The 12,420-nt window shown below is 59.9% G+C and overlaps 1 protein-coding gene across 2 annotated transcripts in view; it reads left to right on the top strand.

Moving 5' to 3' along the window:
• Nucleotides 1–4,636: 4,636 nt before the first annotated feature.
• Nucleotides 4,637–12,420, top strand: part of LMX1B (LIM homeobox transcription factor 1 beta) — an 81,814-nt gene continuing 74,030 nt past the window's right edge. Inside the window, exons 1-2 of one of the 2 annotated variants that reach the window (XM_027035130.2) lie at nt 4,637–5,108; nt 5,934–6,120. In XM_027035130.2, the coding sequence (XP_026890931.1) occupies nt 4,970–5,108; nt 5,934–6,120 (326 nt within the window). In that variant the 5' untranslated portion in view covers nt 4,637–4,969. The remainder of the gene's footprint in view (nt 5,109–5,933; nt 6,121–12,420) is intronic. The other variant, XM_027035131.2, reaches the window with a different exon arrangement.

Here is a 12,420-nt window from a genome sequence, read left to right as displayed (position 1 = left end):
ACCCTGTGTCTCACCAGCCAACTCTGCCTAAAATCCTGTCGCCTGCCACCTCCTTCTCACTAGCCTAGAAAACCCCAGGTGGGAGAGTGAGAACCCATTCTCAGCCCTGAGTCTGGGGGACCCCAGTTTGACCCTGCCCCCAGTCATTCCTCTTTTTGGCCTTCCACCTGGCTCAGGGGCTCCGTGAGCCCTCCGCAGGCACAGGAAGCTCATAGACACTTTCCTCTGGGCTGTGGGAAGGTGACCGGGTTGCCCATTACACGCATTCTTCTCTCTGCTAGCCGAGAAGTGCCTGAGCCTTTGCCACACGTGTCCTAGGGTTCAACATGCTGCGGTGCTCGGAAGAGAGCTCAGAAGAGAGCGTGGTTAGCACTGGCTCCAAAGGCCAGGCCACTCCACCTCTGATGTTGCTGTCCTGCTCCACTTCCAGAGCTCCCGGATCTCCGGATCCCAGCTGCCGCCAGGGAATAGCGGCCCCCAACCCAGGCTGAGTCTTGGGGTGGCTCTGGTCCAGTGTGCTTCCTGGATACCTGAGGATCGCCGGGGCCAGTGGTGCTGGGGCAGCGTGGGACAGGTCTGAGCACTCTGGCCTCCCGGACAGCCCTGACTCTCCTGGCACGCTGGAATCCTGCATCCCGTGCAGCTCCCCCCTCCGCGCGCCTTCCTGCTCCGCGGCACTCCGCCGCCCGCCGGCTTTGCCCTGTACTGAGTCCCAGCCCTTGCTTCTAGCTGGGTTTGTAAACTGGGAAGGGACCTCTCCCTCCACTCAGTTCTGGTCAGAAGCACAGTCCAAGGAGGACAGACAGAATTCCACCGTGGGGAGGGAGGGGGTGGCCAGAGAGCCGCGTTGGGGACGGCCAGTAGCACAGGCAGGCGCAGAAAGTGCAAGTCCCCTAAAGAGAGGAGCAAGGGGGTGTAAGGAAGGGCTCCGTGGAGATGAAGCATCCGCAGGGTTGGGGCAGTTGGGACTCCCACCTAGAGCTTCCTTCTTGGTTCTTGCTTCCTTCCAAGGGATTCCAAACAGCCGGCTGGGTCTTTCCTTAGGTGGAGAAAATCCGAAGCTGTTTCTACGGCTGAAGTCCAAGCCACAGAGAATCCCGGATCAGCCGGAGCGCCTGGGTGCGGGCGGCCTCAGGCGTTGTGAGTACTGAACCGCCTAGGGGGTGTCAGTGGATGCCAGAAGGAGGGGGCTCCATTGCTCTGAGCGAGGTGCTGCTCACTGCCTAAGGGCAGTACCGGCCTCAGGGCCTAGGCCACTCCCTTCCAGCTAGCCACTTCCACAGGGCAAGCGGTGGGAAGGGCAGGCCCCGAGATTGTGCTTGAGAGAGACCTGGGTGCTCTGCGCATCTGTGTGCCAAGGACCTGGGACCGCAGACTCAGCTGGGGGAAAGAAGGACGCTGGGAGCAGGGACAAAGGGCAAAGAAAAGGACTTACATGGTGATCCAGACTGTGGGGGTGTGGCGAGGGGATGAATAGTCACTGGGCAGGGAGGACACGGAGAGGGACCCCGATTTGTGGACTGAGCAGCCCCACTGCCAGAGTGGAAAGAGCAGCCCATGCCTGGGTCTGGCCTGCACCCTGGCAGCCGAGAGTGGCTCTAAGCACAATCCCTGGCCTTTCCGATGTCGGCCCCGGTGGTGTGGGCTGTGACTCAGGCGGGCGTGCCAGCGTGATGTGCTAAGATTCTGTGCGCCCCGGGACAGACCAGCCGGGGTGCCAGAGCTGGGCGACTGGCGCGTCCTCCTACACTGAGACGTGGCTTTTGGGTGGCCCCGGGAACGCCACCCCCCGCAGTCGGGGGCTCTGACTCTTCCTGAACCAGCCTCAGGGTCAGAGAAGTCTCTGAGGTGGGGCCACAAGGGCCCCCATTTGGCCTAAGGGGAGAACTGTGCAGAGGGAGAGGCCGTCACAGGGAAGGTGGGGAGACAGGGAGAGGAGGATGGAACACTGCTCCCAGAGTGTGGTTCCGGGGTGAGTGTGCCAGGCCTGAGACCGGAAAGTATTCCCAAGTGTGCTCTGAAGAAGAAGGCAAGGGTCTGGGCCCGGAACCAGGACCCTTTTCGCCTACAGGCATCGGGTGCAGGGACGTAACGCTGCCAGCAGAGGGCAGAATGCGCCCGGTCGGTCTGCTTGTCCTGCACCAGGCTCTGCGCGCCCGAGTTTTGCCTGCCAGGCTTCTCCCACAGCTGCCGCGCCCCCGCCCCCGATGCCCGAGGAAGGCGGCCCAGGCCCAGGCCGAAACTCGGGAGCGCAGGGCCTTACGGGCTGCTCAAGAACAAGGGACCAAGGGAGCGCGGAAGATGCTACACATCCACTCATCCACCGTGCTGGATAGAGACACACAAAGACGCGGAGAAATACACCGAGACACGAAACCGCGCTCGCAAACACAGACGGACACAACCACCGCCCCCCCCCCCCCGCAAAAAAAAAATCCAAAACTCTGAGATACAAGCAAACACACAGAATCATCCAGAAACTCGTAGATACATACACTCAGACACACAAAGGTGACCGGAAGACACAAAAGAAAAGTATCCCACAGACACAATACAGAGGTTGAGAGACACACAAAGACGTCGGCACCCACATACAACGACCCGGGGACACACACAAAGACCTACAAAAACACAGAAGATACAGAAGCATGTTAGGAACTGCAGATGCGCGCGCGCGCGCACACACACAGACACACACACACGTGGGAATCACACCCAGATGCACAGATTCACACACTCCAAACCCACAAAGTCTCGGGCACACATAAATATTGCATTGCACAGAGACACGGTGCACAGGCATGCAACAGACTCCGAGACGGGAGCATCGACACGCACAGACACACACAGATACCCACCGACACACACGCAGGTACTGGGGTGGGGCGGGAGCTATCTAATCCTCCACAAAGCCGAGCCCCTCCGCGGGGCCCCGCGGCATAGGGGGCCACTTCTGACCAAGCCTCTGGCAGGCTCCAAATCCGATCCGCCCTCTCGCCTCCAGCGGGGTCAGGGGACCCGCCTCCCATGCCCTCCGCCCCCGCCCCGCTCCGCACCGCTGCTCCGTTCCGGGAGGGGCCGGGGGCCGCCCCGCAGCGGCTCGAGGGGTCAGCCCGCGCCTGCCCCCCTTGCTCCTGGGCGCGCCGCGCCTCTGGTGGAGACCCAGGAGCCGAAGACACGGCCAGCCTAGGCGCGATGCACTGCAGCCAAACGCAGCGGCCTGCGCACCGAGCGCGGTGCCAGGCGGGGTGGGTGCCAGGCCCAGCGTGCGCGGGAGTCGGCTGCTCGGTCTTACCGGCCTTTTACTCCTCAGCGCCAAAGCCCACTTTGCCCAATGTGACCAGGGCGCTGTCCCTGTCAGGTGCGGCCTACAGACCCCTAGCCCGGCCCCTCCGTCACCAAAAGTAGCCTATCCCAGCGGCCAATCCCGTTTCCATCGAGCAACCGAACACACATCGTCCTGGGCCTTCAGTTACCGACCTCCGGGCCACCACCCTCTACCCGTGCAACTAGAAATCCCGCGAGGCCAGGTTCTCATTCAATGCCCCCGCCTCTGCCCGGGACCCCTCTCTCAGACCTAATCGTCCTCTAAACTCTCCCTGCCTGAACCCGGGCCTGACCCTCCTCGCCTGCCCAGTGTTCCCCATCCTTGATTCCGGGACACTTTCAGGACCTTCGCTTACCCCTCCACCCAATCCCTGCCACGCCTGAATGTTTTCCGGACCCCTCACCCCCAACCCCCAATCCGGGACCCAATCCCCCTCTCCCTGGGCCAGGATCCCCCGTTTGGTCAGTCCTGGGCCAGCAGCCCTTCCCTCCTGTCGGTCTCCGTCCCTCAATCCTGCAGCCAGCCCCTCCGCGGACCAAAACGGCCCTGGGAAGGCGCCGCCGCCCAGGGGACGCCAACTCAGCCCGGAGCGACCTACCTCGGCCGACAGACGGGGTCCCCAGGCGGCCACTCCCGGCCGGCGCCTTCCCCTGGTGGAGCCGCTGCGCTCCCCGCCGTCCGCGCAGTCTGGCCTCGCATGGGGCCACTCCGCTTAGCGCTGAAGCTTTACAAAATATTAATAATAAAGAAAGCGAGAAAGAAAAAAAGAAAGCCTTCATTCCCCAACTCCCAAATCAATTTTTCAAAGGGGTGGGGCAGAAGGATTCGTTTCGAAGGTGACCCAAACTTCTGCAAAAGGCCAGCGGGCGCTCGGCCTGGCTGGGGCGCCGGGGGCCCGCGCTCCAGGCCAGGCGCGGAGCAGGGCGCAAGCTGGGGGCGCGGGGAGCCCTCCCGCGGGGGGTGGGGGGGGCGGCGACGGCACTATTTGACGTGGAGCCGCCGGCTCATCCCGGCGCAGGGATACGAGGCGCACCAATGAGTTCAAATGTCAGGAAGTTTGAGGAGGGGTGAGGCGGCTCCCGGCCGTAGTATCCCTCCGCCGCCTGCCCCAGCTCTAAACCCAGCGGCTCCTCGGGCGCACCATGGCACTGGAGTAGTGCGGGGAGCGCGCCTGGAGCCCCGCGGCCCGCTGCGCCCCGCCCGGGACCCCGCTGCGCCGCCCGCGCCCCCCCAGCCCGCGGGGCCGCCCCTGCACCCCCGCCCCCTCCCCCGCCCGCCGCCTCCGCCGCCGCCGCCGCCGCCGCCGCCGTCTCCTCCCCGCGGCTCCGTCTGCCGCCGCCGCCGCAGCCCGGCTCCGGGGCTGACAAGCAGGTGACAGAGGAGCCGGCGCGCGTGGCTGCGAGTGCCCGGGAGAACGCGGCGCAGACTGCAGCCGCCCGGGCCCGCCCGCACGACGCCGGGGCCCGGGGCCAGCGCGTCGGCGCTCCACGCTCGCCGGGGGCGGCCGGCGGCCCCAGCCGCAGCCCCAACCCCGCGGGGGCCGCGCCTCCCCGGCTCCGGGGCCGCGGCGGCGGCGAGCGGGCAGGCGGGCGGGCCGGCGAGCACCCTGGCCGGCGGGGCCCGCGGCGCGCCCCGCGTCCCATGGATATAGCAACAGGTCCCGAGTCGCTGGAGAGGTGCTTCCCCCGCGGGCAGACGGACTGCGCCAAGATGCTGGACGGCATCAAGATGGAGGAGCACGCCCTGCGCCCCGGGCCCGCCACTCTGGGGGTGCTGCTGGGTGAGTGCGGGGTCAGAACGCCCGAGTGGTCATGGGCAGGGGACAGGGGCATCCTCCCGAGGTGGACACAGGCGTCTAGACCAACGGAATAAGGAAATGTTTTGCAGGACATGGGGGTGCGGGGGACACAGACTAGACTCCTGCAGTGATCGCTAGAGGGGCAACAGGCACCCCTAAACAGGCATGCTGGAGAGACAGAGATTTGCAGGAGCACCACCTAGGAGGAGGGAGGCCAGGACAGCTCCAGCTGCCACCCACCATCCTCACTGGGCCTTGGTGCTGGAGCTGCCACTCCCGAGGGGGCAGGAGGCGGACGGCAAGGGTGATGGAAGACCCAAGTAGTCACCTTAGCAAGCTTGGGAGTGGTGCCAGGCTGCTTGATGGAAGGCGCCTCTAAAAGAAAAATGTCCCTTGGGCCACCTGGGTTTTGGGGAGATTGGGGGCAGAAGACCATGAATGCCACCGTGGGGCGTGTCAGCCAGCAAGCGCCCCAACCTCACTTCGCCTGCCTCGGTCCCAGCCGGCTACCCCGCGCCTTGCCGGGTTCTCGTATGTAGTAACACCAAGCGCTGGATCTCCAGAGGAAGGGAGAGTTGCAGGGCCGAGCCAAGGCTCGAGACCCGCGGCCTCTCCGCGAGGGAGTCCGCGGGCTGGGACGAACCAGCGGAGGCTGCCCGGCCCCCGGTGCGGCGGCCGGGGGAGCGCAGGCGGCGGGCGGCGCTCCCGGGTTGCCTTCGCGCTTGGGGCCCTGGCTGTGGGCACCGCGCGGCCGGGACGCCAGGCTGGTCGGCGCTGACGGCCCGGCTCTTGCCCTGTGCGCTGCAGGCTCCGACTGCCCGCATCCCGCCGTCTGCGAGGGCTGCCAGCGGCCCATCTCCGACCGCTTCCTGATGCGAGTCAACGAATCGTCCTGGCACGAGGAGTGTTTGCAGTGCGCGGCGTGTCAGCAAGCCCTCACCACCAGCTGCTACTTCCGGGATCGGAAACTGTACTGCAAACAAGACTACCAACAGTAAGCGCCTCTCGTCCTCCTCCTTCCCCGCCGCCGCCCGGCACTCGAGCCCGGCCGCCCCCACTGCCAGGCCAGGCCCGTGTCAGCCCAACTGCTGGCTCTGCGCGCCGCTGGGCCCGTCAGCTCCGAGGGCTGCGCAGGCTGCGCGTCTCCCGGCAGGGACGAACGGTCCCAGCCTGGCCGCCACTGGTGGGGTGGCCGGGAGCTTGCGGCGGTCCCTAGTTGCCATCTTTTGTCCGGAAACCTGTACTGGTTGGGGTACAGGACAAGGCCCTTGGCCAACTAGGGGATACCATCCCTCCGTCCAGGGACAGGGCCTGACCCCACCAAGGCCTAAATTGGGGACCAAGAATTGATTTCCAAACGAAAACAGTGCTTTAGGGAGCCAGGCCTTGGCGGTATGCTTCCCAAAAGTAGGGTTTTATGGGGGGTTCGGATTCCTGGAGCAAGCAAGTGGAGTTGGGAAGGGGGGGGTGCTGAACTCCCCGAGCAGCTGGGGATGCCTCCTTCCTACCTTGCTGCCTGTTGTACTTTTAGTCCCTGATAGAAAAGGGTGTCCATTCTCTTCAAACCGTTCCATGCGGGAATTTTTCACTTAAAATTCCTGCTGGCTGAAGAAGCTGTCTGGGAAGAGGACCTCAAGAGGTGGCAAACCACAATCTGGGGCTCCTGGAAGGTCGGGGATGGGGGGGGGGGGGGCAGATGGTGAAGGACTGCCCAAGTCAGCCTTCCCCAGCAGGCCTTCTTTCTTGCAGAGTGTTTGTGTTGGAGAAGGGGGTGGTCTGCTCTGCCCTGGCATAGCCTAAGCCTCGGGGTTGAGTCCAGAGACTATGGGTTGAGCCCTACCTACTGACTTTTGTTTTTAGCTGAGACTATGGATTTGGCTTGCAAGGTGCTGGGACAGTTAAGAGTAAAAGCAGGCTTTTTCTTTTGACCCGCTGGTTTTTGTGCCTGGCAGTGTGATTAGGAGGGAGGCAGAGAGGAGCAACAGACGAAAAGGGGGTGTGGGGATCCCCAGGGAGGCATTGTGGAGACCAGTGTGGGTGCCTTCGAGAACTTTCTAGTGAGACCTGGAAGACCCTTTTAGATGGGCGTGCAGGGTGGGTAGGCTCTCAGATGGTTCGGGGCTCAGAAGGGGCTGTGTGTGCCCAAGCTTCCAGGAAAAGGTTAGGCTAACCAATGCCTGTGATGATTGCAGCCTCCCTAGCTGCCCAAGGACTGTTCCTAATTCCAGGCCCCGATGGGAAGTGGAGCGGCTGGGGTGCCCCTTCTCCATCTCTCTAGCTGCTTGGCTGAGACCTAGAAATAGCGGGCTGCAAGCCAGAGCCCTGAAGAAGGTATTAGGTTCTTACTCTGAAAGGTTCTGGCTGAGTCCCACAGCAGTGCCTAACCTGGCTGTGCTCCCCTGGTCTGGAGGTCCAAGAGGACCTGCTCTTTGCACCTTGCTCTTCTTGTCCACTGGGGGCTCTGCCGACAGGAATTGGGGTACATTTCAGAGAGGCAACTTTTTTTTGCTGATCCCAGAGTTCAGCCGAGACCTCTCTCTCTCTCTCTCTCTCTCTCTCTCTCTCTCTCTCTCTCTCTGTCTGGAGCACCCCAAATCAGGCACATTGCCGTTGGTCGGGTTTGTGCTGTGCCTGGACTCATAGGATTCCAGTTCCGGGAGAAAGTGTGGCCGCCAGTCAGCTCTACCACAGGCAGGCATAGACCAGCACAAATAAAATGGGGAAAGTAGTTTGAGGTGGATATGGTTGGGGGCTTTGGTCTGGGCGAGGGGCAGGGCTCACCAGCCTCCAGCCTACCCATGTCCTGCTGGCCTGCACCTCTTCCTACCTGACCCTTAGCTCAGCTCTGGCAGGGCTTCTTCCAGCTTCACCACCGGCCTGGATGACTCAACATGTGGGGGCAGGAGGCCGAGGAAACTGGAAATGGCCCTCCAAGGCATTTGTGCAGATTTGGGGGATTTTTTTTTTTTTAAACATACTGGAAGGACCCTTTCCAGCCTCTTATACATATCTGCCAGGTCTCTTCCGCTCCGCCTCAATCCTTTATGGAGCTTGTGTTTAAAACAAGGAGATGATGCCCCCTGGTTTTTCGGAGCACAGAACTCTAAAGTCACAAGATTTGAGCAGGATGTTCCCTTAGAGCAGAGCGGTCCACCTCCTAATTTTACGAAACAATTAAACAGTTGCAATGGCTTTGTTGAAAGTATATTTGTTTAAAAAAAGAAACAAGGCGCCGGAGAGCTGGATGCTTCAATGCAGTCGGGATGTGTTTGCGGGGGAATTTTGGTGCTGGGCGAACCGCAGGTCCGGAGTTCCGAGCCTGGGTCCAGCTAGGCGGCAGCCTCCAGGCGGGCATTATTCACGCCCCTCACGGTGCCCTCCTCCTCCCTCGCCCCCTCTTTCTTCCAATAAGGCCAATTAGGTATCTGCACTAGGCCGGCCACTTGGGGGCTGAGGAGGGGTTGTTATCAAGACAATCCCGTGGACAAATACCCCGGGCGGGTCTCGCCTCAGCGTTTCTCAGGGAGAGCCAGTGCAGCGAGGCAGGCAGGGGCTCACTGGGGAAGCGATGTTCTTTGCACAATAAAAGTGTGTTTCACGATTTATTTTTTTCCTTTGAGGATCGCAGATGCGTATTTATTGCATCTGTGCGTAAATGCTTTTAAGAGAGAATCCAGGCAAGGGGGCGCAGAAACGTGCCTTCTCGATTTTGTGCAGCCTGTGTGTCAGCGGTATAGGGAAATTAACACACCATCCCCCGCCCCCCAGTAACTTTTGAAAAATATGTCCTTGCCCGGTGAGGAGCTGCGGGGTTCGGTCCTTAGAAAGAGGTTGCTATTTTTATTAAGCGTCTCTTCTTCCTTTCGATTTGTTTTCAAGATCCGGGACACCCAGAAGCGCAACGTTATTTTACGCACCACGGGGGTGATTAATTGACGTTCGGGCACATTTAATACTATTTGCTAAAATGCACCCGCACGTCCTGGACGGATGCGACAGAGCGCGCGAGCCACGGCATTTGGGCAATTTCACGCGTAACTCGAAAAGTTTACTTTTTCTCCGTACGTGTTTTCTGGAGGGCTCTTTCTTTAAAAAGGGGGGGGGGGCGTCGGATCGTTTTGCGCCCGAGGCTCTGGCCCCTCGGCAGCCGGAGCTCCTTCTCCTACAGAAAACCAGGTTAGAAGCCGGGAGGAAACGGGGCCTCCAAACGCAAAATCACGGACACCTCTCTCTTCTTCCTCCTCCTGAGAACACATGAAAAAAAAAATTTTTTTTAATGACAACATAATGCCCCCCCGCGCCCCATTTTTTTTTCTTGGTGGCTTTGGCCAAGTAGAATTATGTAAGTCCCCTTTCTTGCCGTCTGTCGCTCGTCTGGAAAGCGTTTCTATCCTGAGGAGGTGGCGAATTCCTGGAGGAGGCTCCGGAAGGGGGGAGGGTCGGTGGGAGAGTCCAAAAATCTGTCACAAAATGGAGTCTAATCGCTTGTAAGACAGCTCCCAGGCCGGGCGACCCGAGATTCGTTGGTGTGCGAGCGGGAGCCTGCGCGCCGGAGGACGCGGCGCTCCTGCTCGGGCCACGCTCCCACCTCGGCGTCCTGGGCTGGCGGCGCCCTTCCGCCGGCCGGGCCTGCCCGGGCGGCCTCGCCTCTCGGCACGCAGAGTTACAGGGCTCCGCTGAGCCTGCGAGGGTCCCCTTGGGCTCCCCTGCCCAGGTAGGATGCGCCCACCCGCGGAAGGGGGAGCAGCGAGACTTGGAGTTTCAGAAAAAACTGAGTCCTGGGGTGGGTTGTTTTGTTTTGTTTTGTTTTTTGGTAAATCCACCCCAGCTGGCTGCAGCTACAGTGGCCCAACCTGGCTCTTCCCAGCGCATTCCTCTCCTTGGAAGTGTTTACACCGGGAAAGGCCTTCCAGGGAGGCTCACCTCTCCTCAGAGCCCCAGCACTGGCACAGTAGGGGTGTGGCACAGCCCAGGGAGAGCAAAGTCAGGCTCCAGCCTTTTCTGCCTGCTCTTTCTCCCAGCTTGGAAGGACTCCTATAGGCCTTACTGCGGGGTGCCAGTTACCAGCAGCACCTCCTCTACCAGTAGGCATCCCAGCTGGCATGGCCCCCATGCATCTAACCCGGAGTGGCAGACATCCCAGCCCACACCCTGAGGTAGAGGGCCTGTCCTGGAAATGGGTCTGCTCGGAAGGCAAAGCCAGCGCTTTGCCTTATAAAAAGGCCTCCGTAGTGTCCTTCCTGGGGCTTCAAGGGCCGAAGGGCTCACCGTGTCAGCCCGAGTGTGGGGACCCTCTGGCCCTTGGGAAAGCACCCCCCACTTAACCCCCCCCCCCCCACCAGCACCCTGATTGCAGGTAGAAGAGTAAGCAAAGGGCTTCCTGAAGCTGCGGTCATCTGCTGCTGAACGGAGGCATTATTCATAGCTGACTCCTGGCTCACCCTGTATTCCCCAGGCTCTGGGCTAACGCAGCCTAATTTATTTGCAGGATTTTTCTTGAGTAGGAGAAGAAGGCTGTGAGGATTTCCTCTGGGGTATGTGACTGTCGACCCTCAGCTCCCTCCCGTCCTGCCCCTTGGAGCCAGGCTTAGGGCCACACAGTCCTGGCATCTACCTGAGCCGCTTCTGTAAAATGGGGACATATCCACCTGGGAGAAAGGATTCTAATAAGGATTCGAGATAACATGCCCCAAAGGACCTGGCATCTTGCCTGGCATGTTGTTAATACTCTGGAAATTATTGTTGTCGCTATTATCACTATCAGTGTGGCAAGAACGTCTTGTCGCCGAAGACATACCAAACTGCCTCTGTGTTCCATGCCAGAGAAAGGTGCAGCTGGCATGGTAGGCTTGCCGTGAACCTCTCTGTGCAGGGAAGATGAGGAGCACCCCTGGGAAAATCACTCCCTTTGCCTGAGTGGGGCACTGTGAGGGCCAACACTCCTTCAGTGATGGAAAGAACTCTAGGTTCTGAGACAGAACTGGATTCACCTCCCAGCCCCACCATTCAGCAGCCGTGTGATCTTAGCCAAGTGACGACCTGTCTCTGAGCCCCAGGTTCTCCATCAGCAAATTAGGAGTGATGCTACAACATCCCGGGGTGGTTGGAAGGATAGCACGAGGTATCTGGTGAGGCTGCAGTAAGTGTTCCAGACTCCATGGGATCCAGTATCGTCCTCACGACCTCCAGAGAGGCAGAAAAACTGATTGTAGAGATCAGGACAAATGCCACCTGCGCACGATCGGGAAGGGCAGGTATCAGGATGAGCCTGGTGTTCTGGCCTGTTTCTCTTTGGGGCAGGGGTGCGTGAGAGGGAGTGGAAGTTGGTCCAGAGCGAAGATCTTTCCACTGGGGAGCAACTGGAATCTCTAGAGTCTGAGTACAGCTTGGAAAATCCTACACGGAAGTATAATTTCATATTTGGAAAACCCTTCGTGCTTACTGTTTTTTTGTGATTCAAATGGTGGGGGGGGTGCTGACATCTCTGAGGATGAGGGGGAGATTCAGAAGGCGGGGGTGGGGGGGTGGGGGGGGGAACGTGAGGGGAAGAGATCTAGGGATCTGTACCTTTCTCAGAAGATGAGGTTTAAAAGGTAGAGAAACACCAGCTCAGGTGGTCAGAAGGATCCTCCAGCCCACAGAGGTCTGTTCTGTCCATGATGGGCTGGCAGTTCTTGCCCAGGGAATTTCCTCTGTCCTGTGGCCATGAGGGTTTTAAAACAGAATGGGCTGGGGGGGGGGAGTCCCAGTCCTACTTTGGCGTTAGTTAGGCTGAGGACTGGAGGATACACTCAGCGACATGAGTTATAACTTCCAATTCGTTGGACACCGCAATCAGGCCTCAGCTTCAAGGGAGGGAGGAAGAAAGGGATGGTCCACTCATCCAAGGAGCCCGTGTGAGCTGTCAGTCAGTTGGGGGTGCAGGAGGACCCAAAACTCTTGGCTTTCTGGCTGACCCAGCCCTCTCCATCTCCCAGATTCTGTGCTGATGGCAGCAGAGAGCAAAACCAAAATTATATATATTTATTGCTACTGCAGTCAGAAGTGGGGAGGCGGTGGTAGTGAGGGGAGGGTAAGGCTGAAAACCATATTTGAAAAAGTTGATTCACGAAGGCAGAGGAAGCAAAGTGGCAGACGTTTGCCATTTCATCGACCGGCTGGTGTTCTCCATTCATGTCATAAATGTCTCCTGTCATTTGAAGCCAAAAGCAACATGATTTGGTTCCCCCGTGGCCTATAGGGTTTTTCTCTTTTTTTTGCAGTAAATGTTTATTTGTTAATAATATACTTTAAA

This window comes from Acinonyx jubatus, chromosome D4 (genome assembly GCF_027475565.1).
Source record: "Acinonyx jubatus isolate Ajub_Pintada_27869175 chromosome D4, VMU_Ajub_asm_v1.0, whole genome shotgun sequence".
Classification (NCBI taxonomy): domain Eukaryota; kingdom Metazoa; phylum Chordata; class Mammalia; order Carnivora; family Felidae; genus Acinonyx; species Acinonyx jubatus.
This window is presented reverse-complemented; position numbering and strand designations above follow the sequence as displayed.